This window comes from Salvelinus fontinalis, chromosome 1 (assembly GCF_029448725.1).
Source record: "Salvelinus fontinalis isolate EN_2023a chromosome 1, ASM2944872v1, whole genome shotgun sequence".
NCBI classification, from domain to species: domain Eukaryota; kingdom Metazoa; phylum Chordata; class Actinopteri; order Salmoniformes; family Salmonidae; genus Salvelinus; species Salvelinus fontinalis.
The window spans coordinates 58,960,388-58,978,021 of record NC_074665.1 but is presented as its reverse complement, the minus strand read 5'-3'; the positions used below and the strand labels follow the sequence as shown (position 1 = coordinate 58,978,021).

At 43.7% G+C, this 17,634-nt stretch overlaps 1 protein-coding gene across 2 annotated transcripts in view; it reads left to right on the top strand.

The window, feature by feature from the left end:
• The window catches only part of slc30a6 (solute carrier family 30 member 6), an 86,923-nt gene that overhangs the window by 17,412 nt on the left and 51,877 nt on the right, over positions 1 to 17,634 (top strand). The window contains exon 1 of one of the 2 annotated variants that reach the window (XM_055927909.1): positions 11,556 to 11,827. The exons of the other annotated variant lie outside the window; for it this stretch is intronic. Within the exon in view, the coding sequence (XP_055783884.1) occupies positions 11,710 to 11,827 (118 nt within the window). The 5' untranslated portion in view covers positions 11,556 to 11,709. Of the gene's footprint in view, positions 1 to 11,555; positions 11,828 to 17,634 lie in introns of those variants that run through there. 2 annotated transcript variants of the gene reach the window in all.

The window sequence follows — 17,634 nt, the reverse complement described above, 5'->3', positions numbered from 1 at the left end:
AAATAGGATCCCTCATTCAAATCAAATGTTATTTGCCATATACGCTGAGTACAACAGGTGTAGACCTTTACGTGAAATGCTTACTTTACTAACCCTTAACCAACAATGCAGTTTTAAGAAAAATAAGTGTTAAGTAAAAAATAACAAATAGTTAAAGAGCAGCAATGAAATAAGAGTAGCGAGGCTATATACAGGGGGTACTGGTACAATGCCCGGGGGCACAGGTTAGTCACGGTAATTGAGGTAATATGTACATGTAGGGAGAGTTAAAGTGACTACGCATAGATAATAACCATAGAGTAGCAGCAGCGTAAAAGGGGGGGGGGGGGGGGGCATAGTCTGGGTAGCCATTTGATTAGCTGTTCAGGAATCTTATGGCTAGGGGGTAGAAGCTGTTAAGAAGCCTTTTGGACCTAGACTTGGCGCTCCAGTACACTTGCCGTGCGGTAGCAGAGAGAACAGTCTATGACGAGGGTGGCTGGAGTCTTTGACAATTGTTAGCGCCTTCCTCTGACACCGCCTGGTATAGAGGTCCTGGATGGCAAGAAGCTTGGCCCCAGTGATGTACTGGGCCGTACGCACTACCCTCTGTAGTGCCTTGAGGTCGGAGGCTGTTGCCATACCAGGCATTGCTGCAACCAGTCAGGATCCTCTCGATGGTGCAGCTCAATAACTTTTTGGACGATCTGAGGACCCATACCAAATCTTTTCAGTCTCCTGAGAGAGAATAGGCTTTGTCGTAACCATGATAGTTTGTTGGTGATGTGGACACCAAGGAACTTGAAGCTCTCAACCTGCTCCACTACAGCACCATTGATGAGAATGGGGGTGTGCTCGGTCCTCCTTTTCCTGTATTCCACAATCCACTCCTTTGGCTTTGACACGTTGAGGGAGAGGTTGTTATCCTGGCACCACACGTCCAGGTTTCTGACCTCCCTATACGCTGTCTCATCGTTGTCGGTGATCAGGCCTACCACTGTTGTGTCGTCGGCAAACTTAATGATGATGTTAAGTAACTGCTGCTACTCGCTGTTTGTTTGTTACCTATGCATAGTCACTTCGCCCCCACCTACATGTACAGATGAACTCAACTAGCCTGTACCCCTGCACACTGACTCGGTACCGGTGCCTCCTGCATATAGCCTCGTTATTCTTATTTTGTTACTTATGGAACCGCCACCTGTCCCAGACCTGTTGTTTTTCAACTCTTAATGATCAGCTATGAAAAGCCAACTGAAAATTATTCATGATTATTATTTGACCATGCTTGTCACTTATGAACATTTTTGAACATCTTGGCATAGTTTTGTTATAATCTCCACCCGGCACAGCCAGAAGAGGACTGGCCACCCCTCATAGCCTGGTTCCTCTCTAGGTTTCTTCCTAGGTTTTGGCCTTTCTAGGGAGTTTTTCCTAGCCACCGTGCTTCTACACCTGCATTACTAGCTGTTTGGGGTTTTAGGCTGGGTTTCTGTACAGCACTTCGAGATATCAGCTGATGTACGAAGGGCTATATAAAATAAAATTGATTGATTGATTGACTTGGTAAATATTTTCTTCTTCTTGAACTGCACTGTTGGTTAATGGGTGGTAAGTAAGCATTTCACGGTAAAGTCTACACTAATCGGCGCATGTAACGAATAAAGTTTGATCTGAGGGCCTGACCATGCTGTCATGGGTGAACAAGGATTACAGGAAGGGACTGAGTACGCACCACTGAGGGGCACCCGTGTTGAGGATCACTGTGGCAGATGTGTTGTTACCTACCCTTACCACCTGGGGGTGACCCGTTTGGAAGTCCATGATCCAGTTGCAGAGGGAGGTGTTTAGTCCCAGTGTCCTTAGCTTATTGATGAGTTTTGAGGGCACTGTGGTGTTGAACGCTGAGCTGTAGTCAATAAATAGCGTTCTCACGTAGGTGTTCCTTTTGTCCAAGTGGGAAAGGGCAGTGCTGAGTGCAATATAGATTGCATAATCTGTGAATCTGTTGGGGCGATATGCAAATTGGAGTGGGTCTAGGGTTTCTGGGATATTGGTGTTGATGTGTGCCATGACCAGCCTTTCAAAGCACTTCGTGGCTACAGACGTGAGTGCTCCGGGTCGGTAGTCATTTAGGCAGGTTACCTTAGTGTTCTTGGGCACAGGGACTATGGTGGTCTGCTTGAAACATGTTGGTATTACAGACTCAGTCAGGGACAGGTTGAAAATGTCAGTGAAGACACTTGTCAGTTGGTCAGCGCATGCTCGGAGCACACGTCCTGGTAATCCGTCCAGCCTTGCGGCCTTGTGAATGTTGATCTGTTTAAAAGTCTTACTCACATCGGCTATGGAGAGAGTGATCACACAGTTGTCCGGAACAGCGAATGCTCTTATGCACGCTTCAGTGTTGTTTGCCTCGAAGCGAGCATAGAGGTAATTTAGCTCGTCTGATAGGCTCTGGTCACTGGGCAGTTCGCGCCTGTGCTTCCCTTTGTCTGTAATCGTTTGCAAGCCCTGCCACATCCGACGAGCATCGAAGTCGGTGTTGTACGATTCAGTCTTAGTCCTTTATTTACGCTTTGCCTGTTTGATGGTTCGTCTGAGGTCATAGCGGGATTTATTATTTGTGTCCAGGCAACTCTACCCTTTAGCTCAGTGCGCATATTGCCTGTAATCTATGGCTTCTGGTTGAGTGCATGTACGTACGGTCTCTGTGGGGATGATGTCATCGATACACTTGTTGATGAAGCCAGTGACTGATGTGGCGTACTCCTCAATGCTATCGGAAGAATCCCCGGAACATATTCCAGTCTGTGCTAGCAAAACAGTCCTGTAGCTTATTATAGTGAATGGAAAAATTAAAAATCTTTGTGTAAAACAAACACAATTTGAATACAACCATGGTACCAATAATTGCTTCTAATACACCAAATGTATGTCCTTGAACCAATTTTATTTTAAAATCACACAAAGAAGAAGATAAGGATAATATAGTTGCTAATGTCAGCTTGCAGTACCCCGGTCGGCCTTCAACTTGACTTAGTCTTAGCACTAACTCAGTGCTAGCCTGCAACGTCACTTCCTGAAGTAAACTTATGTCAAACTGTTATGTTTCCATGAAACGCAATCTTAACCAACTTAATATGGCTTCAATGCGCTATTGAGTCTTCACATTGTAATGAATGGTGTCACGTGATCGATGGCTTTGTCCATTCATATATACAGTCATTGATGTGTGGTGCTCGAATGTCTAGAAGGGCTGGGCAAAATGGCCAAAATATCCTATCACAATATTTTTCTCATTTTTATGTTATTTTATGTTTTATGTTCAAATTATGCTTCATGAGTAGTGCTTGACCCTAATGTGGCAACAAATACATTCTAAGTGGTTTTAATGGGACTTTTTCTTTGCTGATAGTTTTATACTGTTCAATCAAAATGTTCAGCATTTTCATAAATTTCTGCATTTCCTTCACTCATTTATCATTTCAACACTGGACCAAATTTGTTTTGTATTTGTATGCCTCTAATTTGTAAAAAAGTAACTTAATCAGAATAATTACTGTGTGTGTGTGTGTGTGCGCTGTAGAAGCTAGTGGATGTTGTTTTCGCAGAGGGATGTCTGGTTGGTGCTCAGACCGGAGCAATTCTGTAGTGGGCTTTAGTGTTATTATAGTGTGCCAGCGGGGCAAATTACATTGAACCAAAATATAAACGTAATGTGTTGGTTTCATGAGCTGAATTAAAGATCTCAGCAGAAAAATATTATTTCTCTAAAATGTTAAGCACAAATTTGTTTACGTCCCTGTTGGTGAGCATTTCTCTTTTGCCAAGATAATCTATCCATATGACAAGTTTGGCATATCAAGAAGCTGATTAAACAGCATGATCATTACACAGGTGCACCTTGTGCTGGGGACAAAAGGCCACTAAGGCCGCTTCTCAGGGAAGCTCATCTGTGTGCTCGTCGTCCTCACCAGGGTCTTGACCTGACCGCAGTGCAACATCGTAACCGACTTCAGTGGGCAAATGCTTACCTTCGATGGCTACTGGCACGCTGGAGAAGTGTGCTTTTCACAGATGAATCCCATTTTCAACTGTACCGGGCAGATGTGTGGGTTAGCGGTTTGCTGATGTCAGCCTTGTGAACAGAGTGCTCCATGGTGGAGGTGGGGATATGGAATTGGCAGGCATAAGCTACGGACAAGGAACACAATTGCTTTTTATCTTTGGCAGTTTGAATGCACAGAGATACCATGACGAGATCCTGAGGCCCATTGTCGTGCCATTCATCCGCCGCCATCACCTCATGTTTCAGCATGATCATGCACGACCCCATGTCGCTAGGATCTGTACACAATTCCTGGAAGCTGAAAATGCCATAGTTCTTCCATGGCCTGCTTACTCACCACACGTCACCATTGAGCATATTTGGGATGCTCTGGATCGACGTGTATGACAGCGTGTTCCAGTTCCCGCCAATATCCAGCAACTTCGCACAACCATTGAAGATGAGTGGGACAACATTCCACAGGCCACAATCAACAGCTTGATCAACTCTATGCGAAGAAGATATGTTGCACTGCATGAGGCAAATGGTGGTCACACCAGATACTGACTGGTTTTCTGATCCACACCTAGGATTGTTGCGGTGACCATATTACCGCCACACCGGCCATCACAAGTCATGGAGGCAGTCAAATTCCACATGACCGTTTAGTCACGGTAATTAGGCGTCTCCAATCTCTGCTGCCGCTGATGGTCATTAGTAGTCTACAAAACTTGCTAACTGCCTGGTACTCAGCACTCTATTGTCCCTCTAATCACTCTGACATCAATGCAAATTTAATAGAAAATCTAAACAAACAAACACTTCATGAGAGCTCCTGTTGTGCAACATTTCTATAGGCTATCCAATTTCCGCTAATAGAAAGAGGATTCCATCAGGTTTCTATAGGCTAGGCCTACTATATTAAGCACATTGATTATATTTACAACAGGAGTATAGCCTACCTTGCTGGCATGAAAATAAACCCCCGGGAAAATCGTCCTCAATTCGCTATTTAAGTGCATAGATGACATGTATTTTTTCAGGTGCATGATAATGGTCCATTCTAAATCAAAACAAATGTCACACATACATATTATTTAGTATATGTAAAGACAATATTAAATCAAGAATAGTCTGATGGGTGCCAATTTTACCCTATCACTTGTGAATTACATGTCACTTGTGAATGATGCCCAGCATTTTTTTGCAACTTGTTCAACTCATAGTCGCACACCTCATGTAGCCTAGCACATAGGCCTATATGTTTTACTAAGGTTTGTATAACTTTTTCAAATTAAAGCACATTAATCCGCTTTACAAGGGGTGTAGAGTCTAACTGGCATGTATAAGCAGCACGGAAGATAATTTTCACCAAATTATGTTATAATTTGCACCTTTATAATAAAAGCATTTCATGCATAATTGCATTTGCGGTCACTTTTGATAATGTTGTTTTCTGCTAATGGAACATTCGTGCTTAACCTACTACCATGTGCGCATTTCTGCTCTTATGTGAAGAAAACCCTCATAGTTAATCAACATTTTAAGCTAAATGTTCTGCCACACTTCATACATTTTTTTTTTTTATGCTAATGGATGTATTAATTTGGGATCTATCGCATCCCACAACTTTCCCAGACTGTTTGGAATATTTATTTCTCACACAGAATAGAATAGGTTGAGTGAGAGAAGCTTGGGATTGCGCAGCACACTCAGGGAGAAGGGCACAATGCAACACTCCGGGCCTCAAAAGGCACGGATGTTTTTAGGGTGCATTATGGCCACAAATGGGATGCGGCTGTGAAGTTCAAGTAATTATCAAGTGCTGGTCAAATTGTGAATGACAGACTATTGGAGTGTGTACAGCCTGCGCAAAAAAACAAAGCAGAGCTCATGCCTTTCAAGCAACTTTTTTCAAATCATCATTAGTCACATCATGCAGCCTTACAATGTATTAAAAATCTAAACATATAGCCCAACGTTTGTAGAACAACTAAAGTTACATTAATAACTAAATTAAGCATGTAGGAGTACCTATTTCTTTGTAAACCGCTCAACAAAGAATAGATGCATGTGGACTCCCTAAAACAGTTTTGAGAAAATATGTATTTTTTTTCCCAGCTTTGTTCAATTGTATTCTTCATACTATAAAGCAGGGAACCACAGAATGCGGTGTTTGCATAATCAGGCCATAATTTATCCTGTCAGCGGCCATATAGTCACAGGGAGAGGAAGAGCGAGGAAGGGCTGAGAACAAGTCTGAAGTCCCCATCAGCAGCACTGAGCTTCATCACTGTGACTGGTCTTAGCTGTGAATGTAGCTGCTTGGTTGTGAGACAGCGGCTTACTGAAGAGATCTCCCGTTGTAAACTTGAGCAGGATCTGTGTTTCCATTACAAATTCCTTGCAGGTTGGATAGAATCAATATTCACTCCACAGAGTTTGATGCAAACCGGAGGGTGACGCGGCCTTCACTGATCTGTAAAGTTCAAGCTCAGGGTTTGTCGTGAAGCGAGATAATGATTAACTGAGATAAAATGATCTCATTGTTCCACTTTCCAATTCAGTGACACCCTCTCTCTTGACTTTTAGGTATACTTAAAGTACATTTCATAAAGCGGTTGTTAAACAAGTGTTCACAACATTACTTGGAAGAGAACACATAATTAACAGTGACATTGCAGGCTATTACTTGGCTTACCATGTATGGTGAATAGAATACATCTAGGCCCTGCAATAAACTAGTGCCCTCTCCAGCTGCCTCACATTACAGAAACCGGAGATAGGGCAGGAGCCTATGTGCTGTTCTGGCTCGGGTGAGGCTACTTACTTATTTAGGTCACATTTTTTGTATATCGAGTGTCTGGATGAATCGAGAACACCATAAATTGAAAAGGTGGCCTATCCTTTAAGATACCATAACCAAGAAGTCCTGAAAATTCGAAAGGAAGACATTGCACTGCAACCAATGAGTTGGTTTCTCATCTGAAAAAAAAAAGAGTCCTTGATCTCTTAGGAAGCTACTTTTGCTGATATATGTACATTATCCTAGCCTAATAGCTATGAAAAATAGTGGGAAGATATTAGCTTGTAATTTACTGAATTGTTGCCAATTCTGGAAGAATAATATATGCTTTTTTCTGAGACTTTTATAAGGTAGCTACCGGAAATATTTGTACATGTTTTGACCCGACGAAGATCTTCTGGATCAAAACGAGATTAAATGGGGAAAATATTTGTCATCAAACAGTGTGTATGCCTTTGTTCTTTTCACGTATGTACCATTAGCCCAGCACCAACGTTTCTTGATGGATGTGCATATTACCACAACCATTTCTTCAGCTGAAAATGTTCCCATTCGATAGCAGTATTAGATTCGATTTTTCTTTGTCTGATTTTCACAGACATTTGCTTAACATACAAGAAAATCCACTGTGATATGGTGTAAGACATGGCATAGGCCCGACATAACATCAAACATACACAAGAATAATGACCGCTTAAAGTGGAACTGACAGCATTTTAGCAACATGAAATGTTATTTTAATGTGTTCATATACACCCCCAGGAAGAATATGACACAGTCAAGCGAGCACTTAGATATGGTCATTTTCACGTTTTCATCATTTGGGAATTACGTATACTAAGGCATTTTGTTTAAATTCTATAGCAATATAGAGTGGAAAAGCGGCCGTGCATTTGCACAAATAATAGACACTGCAGGAATTTAAACCTAATAAAAACATGTCTCGTCCAGGACGGAGTCTACGCAGACCAGTGCGCTATAGCCAATCAGAGCTATAGTAGGCCTTTATGCAAATACACTTTTTGCCACACGGGCCTGCCATCATACACTTTGAACTGGACTGTGTGTTTACAGGCAGTTGCAGCAGCGTGACTTTAGATCATAAGCACGCATTTGCAAAAAGCCACAAAATTAACTTGAATGGATTTCTGCAAATACAGTTGAAGTCGGAAGTTTACATACACTTATGTTGGAGTCATTAAAACTCGTTTCTCAACCACCACCAATTTCTTGTTATCAATCTATAGTTTTGGCAAGTCGGTTAAGACATCTAATTTGTGCATGACACAAGTCATTTTTTCCAACAATTGTTTACAGACAGAATTTTTTATTTTTTTATTATACTTATTCACCATTTATTGTATCACAATTCCAGTGGGTCAGAAGTTTACATACACTAAGTTGACTGTGCCTTTAAACAGCTTGGGAAATTCCAGAGAGTTATGTCATGGCTTTTGATATGTCAATTAGCCTCATTTGAGTCAATTGGAGGTGTACCTGTGGATGTATTTCAAGGCCTACCTTCAAACTCAGTGCATCTTTGCTTGACATCACGGGAAAATCAAAAGATATCAGCCAAGACCTCAGAAAAAAAATTGTAGACCTCCAAGTCTGGTTCATCCTTGGGAGCAATTTCCAAATGCCTGAAGGTACCACATTCATCTGTACAAACAATAGTTCACAAGTATAAACATTATGTGACCACGCAGCCGTCATACCGCTCAGGAAGGAGACGCGTTCTGTCTCCTAGAGATGAACGTACTTTGGTGCGAAAAGTGCAAATCAATCCCAGAGCAACAGCAAAGGACGTTGTGAAGATGCTGGAGGAAATGGGTACAAAAGTATCTATATCCACAGTAAAACGAGTCCTATGTCGACATAACCTGAGAGGCCGCTCAGCAAGGAAGAAGCCGCTGCTCCAAACCCACCATCAAAAAGCCAGACAACGGTTTGCAACTGCACATGGGGACAAAGATTGTACTTTTTGGAGAAATTCCTCTGGTGTGATGAAACAAAAATAGAGCTGTTTGGCCATAATGACCATCGTTATGTTTGGAGGAAAAAGGGGGAGGCTTGCAAGCCGAAGAACACCATCCCAACCGTGAAGCACGGGGGTGGCAGCATCATGTTGTGGGGGTGCTTTGCTGCAGGAGAGACTGGTGCACTTCACAAAATAGATGGCATCATGAGGCAGGAAAATGATGTGGATATATTGAAGCAACATCTCAAGACATCAGTCAGGAAATTAAAGCTTGGTCGCAAATGGGTCTTCCAAATGGACAATGACCCAAGCATACTTCCAAAGTTGTGGCAAAATGGCTTAAGGACAACAAAGTCCTTCTCCTAGCAGCTAGCTATCTAGCTAACGTTAGGCTCCATGTTTTTAGCTTGCTACAAAAATAAATACGCTAGCCTATTTGCCAATTTATGACTGACTGGTGATCATTGCGCTTGGTAGTTTGATTGTATGGACATTACAAGTCATTGAAAGTGAAACGGTACATCCCGAATGGAGGCAACAAACAATGTACCAGGCCAACTGTGATTTACAACCTGATAGCAATATTTTTGGGACTATCAAGAAATATATTGGTGAATTATATTAATCATGCATTAAACTGCATCCATCTTTTCTGCCAACAATGCCTTTGTCATGGAATGTTGAGTCAAATATTTATTTTTGAGGCAGTTTTCAGCACACTTGTTAGCCTAGCTTTTGCCTGTACCGTGACACTGTTGTACCAAGCAGTGATGCACTCTGGATAGTGGAGAAGAACAAGTTCAGAATTTCTGAGCCTGCCCCGAAAGACCTCAGCCTGCAAAGAAAGTACATGCGTTGTTGCACCTTAGCACACATAGTCCACATGGACACTCCATCTCAGGTCATGGTCAACATGTACGCCCAGATATTTATATGAGTCGACCTGCTGCATCTGTTCACTGTGAATGATGACCTGGTTCCGGTCAGCCACTGACGTGGGGTCAAAGATAACGACGTGATTTTTTTTACATTCAGGACCAGAGAATTTGTGGCACACCAGGCTGTTTACACTGTCTAGGTACAGAGGGAGGTTGCTGTTGTCACCCATTAAGGCCAGCAGGACGGTGTCATCTGAGAACTTAATTATGTGATGCTTGGTGTTTTGATTTGTGCAATCGTTGGTATTCAGAATGAAGAGGACGGGTGAGCTCACACAACATTGCGGACCCCCGCAGCTGGTGACCACAGGAGGGGGAAAGGGTGTTGTTTACCTTGACCAACTGAGTTCTGTCACTGAGAAATTAGTGATAGAAGTGAATCAGGTGTGGGTTAATCCAGTTCTTTCACTTTGGTTAGGAGAAGGTTTGATTGTATGGTGTTAAAGGCAGAGGAATCTATAAAGAGTGCTCTGGTGTAGGTTTTTGGTTGGTCACGGTGTTTCTGGATCAGGTGTGAGGGTGGTCACTGCCTCCTCTGTACTGCACCCGTTTCTATAGGCAAACTGGTGGGCGTCCACATTCCTATCCACAGAGATTTTTAGGTACCGAACCACTATTCTCTCCGGAGATTTGATGAGCACTGAGGTCAGGGCCACTGGTCAGTAGTCATTGTGCTCCATGGGGCATGGCTTTTTTGGGGATTGGGATGATGTGAGATGTTTTCCAGGTCTGTGGTATTGTGTGTGAGTCGAGGGATAACTGGAAGATGGATTGCCAGACTGGACCAAGCTCCTCAGCGGTCTTGAGGAGGAGTGGGCTCACATTATCTGGCCCTGAGGCCTTCCTTGGGTTCAGCTGTTTAAAAACCTTTGTCACCTGCTCTGTGGTAATTATGATTTCCACTGCGTCAGAGGTAGGGACAGTCTGTAGGACTACAAAGTAGGCATTTGTGTCATTTTTGGATGTTGCCGAGCAGCGCACGGCAAGTATCTGATAATGGTGCCTTGAAGGGTGGTGTTGGGAGGTTTCCAGAGGGGAATTTAAATTGTATTTCCTTGATTCTTTGCGTCCTCTGCTCACCTCTTCCTCAAAACACATTTTGTGTGTGTGTAACCTATCCTAAAGTGGTGAGCTGTTCCGTAGCCTTTCAGAATAAAACATATGAGTCTACAGGATGCCGTTTGGTGTTGTCAGCTGGTCCAGATCAAATTTTGCACCGGTAGACTAGATAAAGTTTCAAGCTTTTGAAAAATGCTTTAATTTGATATGCACATTGCTCTTTTGTCAACACTTCTTTTAGCTGGATCAATACTCGCTGCGGAACGTGGGTTGTGTAGGTCATTACAGACAAACACAAACTGACTGCACGCAGTTAATGTTTTCAAGGCCAATGATCCTCTAGCTTTATTCCCTTCTTATACTGTGTTTGTTTACTATGCCAATTATTCTGCTAAATTGATATGGGGGATTATACTGGATGATTATAGTGGGTTAATTTTAAGCATTTTTAATGCTCCTTTGTGATTTCTGGAAATTCAGGACTTTTCAGCGTTGATGGTGTTATGAAACATGGACAGACACACACACACACACACACACACACACACACACACACACACACACACACACACACACACACACACACACACACACACACACACACACACACAGAGGTTAGTTGATCAGTGTGAGTGTGTTTTCATGTGATAGGTTATGTTTGTTTTTGTGTTAGTTGCTGCATCTGATGTCTTTCTGCTCCTTTTATATCAGACAGCATCCTGTCAGAAGCACTAGTCTCTGGGACTGTGTGTTCCCGCCGTACACCGTATTTCTACAGCTGGAGGAAGCCAAGCGAAAGGAGGTCAAGTGCCTGTTCTGCAGGCTTATAAACACCCCTCCTCCCTTATCTTCCCCATCTCCATCCTTCCTCCTGCTCAGGGAGCGAGAGAGCTGAATGAAAGGGTTTACCCTGTTGGACAACCCCCCTAGTCTGAGCTGCTGGCCCAGTGTGGCTCTCAGGAGACTGGCATGGTGGCAAACTCTATGCAGATGCCCCCCAAAAACGTATGTGGGTAAGAGAGTGTGACTGAGAGTGATGGAAAAAGAGAATGTGTGTGGCACTTGAGACTGAGCTTGTCCTCGCTAGGCTCTTGCAGCATGTGTGTCCAACTGTCCATGAGTTTGTTTGTTTGTCAGTGTGTGTTTGTTTGTCAGTGTGTGTTTGTTTGTCAGTGTGTGTTTGTACATGTGCGGCTGTGTGTAAGTGTGTGTGTTTTCTGTGAAGGGAGAGTTGGTTAGTCCCCAGGCCCCTCCTGTTCTTCCACGTTAGAGCACAGCTGGTGAAGCCATTGAGTCCCACAGGGCTATGAGTAAAGGGAACAGTCCTACATTCATATTCACTGTCTGTTCCAAATGATTCTCAGCTTTGCCTATAATGAACTCACTTACTTTATTCCCCAAACGACCGCATCAGGAAGATCACATCTGCTTTACTTAGAATCTGTCTAAGTAAAGCACTCCGTGATTTAAAGGTAATAATCGGTCCATGGGGTTAGCTTTTTTCATAGACATGTAGCTAATAGGCTAGAACTAGGTGATGTCGACAGTACAGTCGTGGCCAAAAGTTACAATGGAATACTGAAGTATAATTACAAGCATTTCATAATTGTCAAAGGCTTTTATTGACAATTACATGAAGTTGATGCAAAGAGTCAATATTTGCAGTGTTGACCCTTCTTTTTCAAGACCTCTGCAATCCGCCCTAGCATGCTGTCAATTAACTTCTGGGCCACATCCTGACTGATGGCAGCCCATTCTTGCATAATCAGTGCTTGGAGTTTGTCAGAATTTGTGGGTTTTTGTTTGTCCACCTGCCTCTTGAGGATTGACCACAAGTTCTCAATGGGATTAGGGTCTTGGGAGTTTCCTGGCCATGGACCCAAAATATTGATGTTTTGTTCCCCGAGCCACTTAGTTATCACTTTTGCCTTATGGCAAGGTGCTCCATCATGCTGGAAAAGGCATTGTTCGTCACCAAACTGTTCCTGGATGGTTGGGAGAAGTTGCTCTCGAAGGATGTGTTGGTACCATTCTTTATTCATGGCTGTGTTCTTAGGCAAAATTGTGAGTGAGCCCACACCCTTGGCTGAGAAGCAACCCCACACATGAATGGTCTCAGGATGCTTTACTGTTGGCATGACACAACTAATGGTAGCGCTCACCTTGTCTTCTCCGGACAAGCTTTTTTCCGGATGTCCCAAACAATCGGAAAGGAGATTCATCAGAGAAAATGACTTTACCCCAGTCCTCAGCAGTCCAATCCCTGTACCCTTTGCAGAATATCAGTCTGTCCCTGATGTTTTTCCTGGAGAGAAGTGGCTTCTTTGCTTCCCTTCTTGATACCAGGCCATCCTCCAAAAGTCTTCGCCTCACTGTGTGTGCAGATGCACTCACACTTGCCTGCTGCCATTCCTGAGCAAGCTCTGTACTGGTGGTGCTCCGATCCCGCAGCTGAAACAACTTTAGGAGACGGTCCTGGCACTTGCTGGACTTTCTTGGGCACCCTGAAGCCTTCTTCACAACAATTGAACCGCTCTCCTTGAAGTTCTTGATGATTCGATAAATGGTTGATTTAGGTGCAATCTTACAGGCAGCAATATCCTTGCCTGTGAAGCCCATTTTGTGCAAAGCAATGATGACGGCACGTGTTTCCTTGTAGGTAATCATGGTTGAGAGAAGAAGAACAATGATTCCAAGCACCACCCTCCTTTTGAAGCTTACAGTCTGTTATTCGAACTCAATCAGCATGACAAAATGATCTCCAGCCTCGTCCCCGTCAACACTCACACCTGTGTTAATGAGAAAATCACTGACATGATGTCAGCTGGTCCTTTTGTGGCAGGGCTGAAATGCAGTGGAAATGTTTTTTGGGGATTCAGTTCATTTGCATAGCAAAGAGGGACTTTGCAATGAATTGCAATTCATCTGATCACTCTTCATAACATGGAGTATATGCAAATTGCCATCATACAAACTGAGGCAGCAGACTTTGTGAAAATTAATATTTGTCATTCTCAAAACTTTTGGCCACAACTGAATGTTCAGTACAGCTAATGTATGTCCTCATCTGCCTCATCTTATGTAATATTTTTTAGAGCTACCATCCGTCCGAATGAGCTAATCTAATAGCGGCATACGGTTTTGTTGCTGTTAAATTAAGAGGAAACTGTAGTAAGACACCTAAGACATTCCACAGGCACAGACTGAGATCCACCCTGACAACAGAAGCCTATCCAAGCCAAGTCTGGCCAGAGTGTATTCAGCTCAGGGTTGGAGCAGGGAGCTCGCTCTCCTGTCTCCAGGGCAGGGGACGATATCACTACAAGCTGGTCTGAAGCTCCTCAGGGGCCTGTCCTTGTACCCCTATTCATTTCTGACAGCCTACTTAAAGTGTAGAGTTCCAGTCTCCATCTGTAGCCTCGCGTTACACAAGCCTATTCCTTATTGGGAAAAAACGATGTGCTTCTCACCCATGTCTTCCTATTCAGAGGGCTACATCCTACTAGCCTCATCCATCAGGATTCAGTGTAGCCTGTCACTCTGACAACAGTAGGGCCACCTTGTATAAGGGGGGGGCGGGATGGGGTGCTCAATTACACTAAACTTTGGAATAGGTGAGAATTGACGGGCAGGTAGTTATTTTATATTTTTGATAACAACTAGAATTGTCTTTAGGCTGTGCTGCGCTGTGAAACACCAACTGTCAAGAGTGAACAAGTGAGAAATCTTTACATAGAACCTGCAGCTTTTTAAAGATGTGGTTAAAACCATAAAAATACAATCTCATTAAATTCTGTGGTTACAACACTATACCTTGACCATTATCATAACACTATCCTCCTAAATCAGTCGTGTACCCATTTTCACTTTGTTTCCACTGAATGGTGAATATAAATGTTGATCTCAGAGGTCAGGTTTTCTTTCAAGCAGTTACTCCATTTATTTAGTGGTCTGGTGAAAGTTCTTCGTGAGAGCTGGTAGTCACAGCTAGCTTCAGGTTTTGGTTACTGATGGGTCAAGTTTGATGGTTCAACTCTATCTCATCAACAGCCATGTTTTTATATATGTGTGTATGTATGTAAAATATATATATATATATATATATACAGTGGGGAGAACAAGTATTTGATACACTGCCGATTTTGCAGGTTTTCCTACTTACAAAGCATGTAGAGGTCTGTAATTTTTATCATAGGTACACTTCAACTGTGAGAGACGGAATCTAAAACAAAAATCCAGAAAATCACATTGTATGATTTTTAGGTAATTAATTTGCATTTTCTTGCATGACATAAGTATTTGATACATCAGAAAAACAGAACTTAATATTTGGTACAGAAACCTTTGTTTGCAATTACAGAGATCATACGTTTCCTGTAGTTCTTGACCAGGTTTGCACACACTGCAGCAGGGATTTTGGCCCACTCCTCCATACAGACCTTCTCCAGATCCTTCAGGTTTCGGGGCTGTCGCTGGGCAATACGGACTTTCAGCTCTCTCCAAAGATTTTCTATTGGGTTCAGGTCTGGAGACTGGCTAGGCCACTCCAGGACCTTGAGATGCTTCTTATGGAGCCACTCCTTAGTTGCCCTGGCTGTGTGTTTCGGGTCGTTGTCATGCTGGAAGACCCAGCCACGACCCATCTTAAATGCTTTTACTGAGGGAAGGAGGTTGTTGGCTAAGATCTCGCGATACATGTTTCCACCTCCATGCTTCACGGTTGGGATGGTGTTCTTGGGGTTGTAATCATCCTATTTCTTCCTCCAAACACGGCGAGTGGAGTTTAGACCAAAAAGCTCTATTTTTGGTCTCATCAGACCACATGACCTTCTCCCATTCCTCCTCTGGATCATCCAGATGGTCATTGGTGTAACAGTATAACTTTAAACCGTCCCCTCGCCCCGACACGGGCGCGAACCAGGGACCCTCTGCACACATCAACAACGGTTGCCCACGAAGCACGGTCGTTACCCATCGCTCCACAAAAGCCGCGGCCCTTGCAAAGCAAGGGGCAACACTACTTAAGTCTCAGAGCAAGTGACGTAACTGATTGAAATGCTACTAGCGCGCACCCGCTAACTAGCTAGCCATTTCACATCCGTTACATTGGCAAACTTCAGACGGGCCTGGACATGCGCTGGCTTGAGCAGGGGGACCTTGCGTGCGCTGCAGGATTTTAATCCTTGAAGGCGTAGTGTGTTACTGGTTTTCTTTGAGACTGTGGTCCCAGCTCTCTTCAGGTCATTGACCAGGTCCTGCCGTGTAGTTCTGGGCTGATCCCTCACCTTCCTCTTTGTGCAAGGAGGAGCACTGCCAGAGCCCTGCAAAATGACCTCCAGCAGGCCACAAATGTGCATGTGTCAGCATATGGTCTCACAAGGGGTCTGAGGATCTCATCTCGGTACCTAATGGCAGTCAGGCTATCTCGGACGAGGGCTGTGCGGCCCCACAAAGAAATGCCACCCCACACCATGACTGACCCACCGCCAAACCGGTCATGCTGGAGGATGTTGCAGGCAGCAGAACGTTCTCCACGGCGTCTCCAGACTCTGTCACGTCTGTCACATGTGCTCAGTGTGAACCTGCTTTCATCTGTGAAGAGCACAGGGCTCCAGTGGCGAATTTGCCAATCTTGGTGTTCTCTGGCAAATGCCAAACGTCCTGCACGGTGTTGGGCTGTAAGCTCAACCCCCACCTGTGGACGTCGGGCCCTCATACCACCCTCATGGAATCTGTTTCTGACCGTTTGAGCAGACACATGCACATTTGTGGCCTGCTGGAGGTCATTTTGCAGGGCTCTGGCAGTGCTCCTCCTTGCACAAAGGCGGAGGTAGCGGTCCTGCTGCTGGGTTGTTGCCCTCCTACGGCCTCCTCCACGTCTCCTGATGTACTGGCCTGTCTCCTGGTAGCGCCTCCATGCTCTGGACACTACGCTGACAGACACAGTAAACCTTCTTGCCACAGCTCGCATTGATGTGCCATCCTGGATGAGCTGCACTACCTGAGCCACTTGTGTGGGTTGTAGACTCCGTCTCATGCTACCACTACAGTGAGAGCACCGCCAGCATTCAAAAGTGACCAAAACATCAGCCAGGAAGCATAGGAACTGAGAAGTGGTCTGTGGTCACCACCTGCAGAATCACTCCTTTTTGGGGGGTGTCTTGCTAATTGCCTATAATTTCCACCTTTTGTCTATTTCATTTGCACAACAGCATGTGAAATTTATTGTCAATCAGTGTTGCTTCCTAAGTGGACAGTTTGATTTCACAGAAGTGTGATTGACTTGGAGTTACATTGTGTTGTTTAAGTGTTCCCTTTATTTTTTTGAGCAGTGTATATATACACACACACACTTGTGTTTGTGTGCAAAACTATATGTGGTGTGTTATGACACACTTCTCCCCCCTGGGCCACTAAGGTGTGTGTGTGAAGGTAATGTGTGTGAAGTGTGTGAACGTTTAAACAAAGTTGGGATTGTTATCGTTTATAAATAAATGAATAAATTGTTTAGGGATAAAGGGCTTTTAATATATATATTTTTTACAAATACCTAATACAATACTGTAATGTTAGTAGGAGGTGATATGCATCTTTCAAGTTATTTGCCACGGATATAAAGCGCTCCACACGTCATTTTCATCGTTAACAGAAAAATGGCAGTGAGACAGGGAAGCCACAGCAGCTTATATGACAATAAGTTCAATAAGAAGGTGGTGAAATGCCAACTTTGCAATTAAGTTACGGTGTCAGTACAGGTGCAATGCTTAAACCTGTTGGGGATGGGGGCGCTGTTTAGACTATTTATGCTAATTGGGTAATT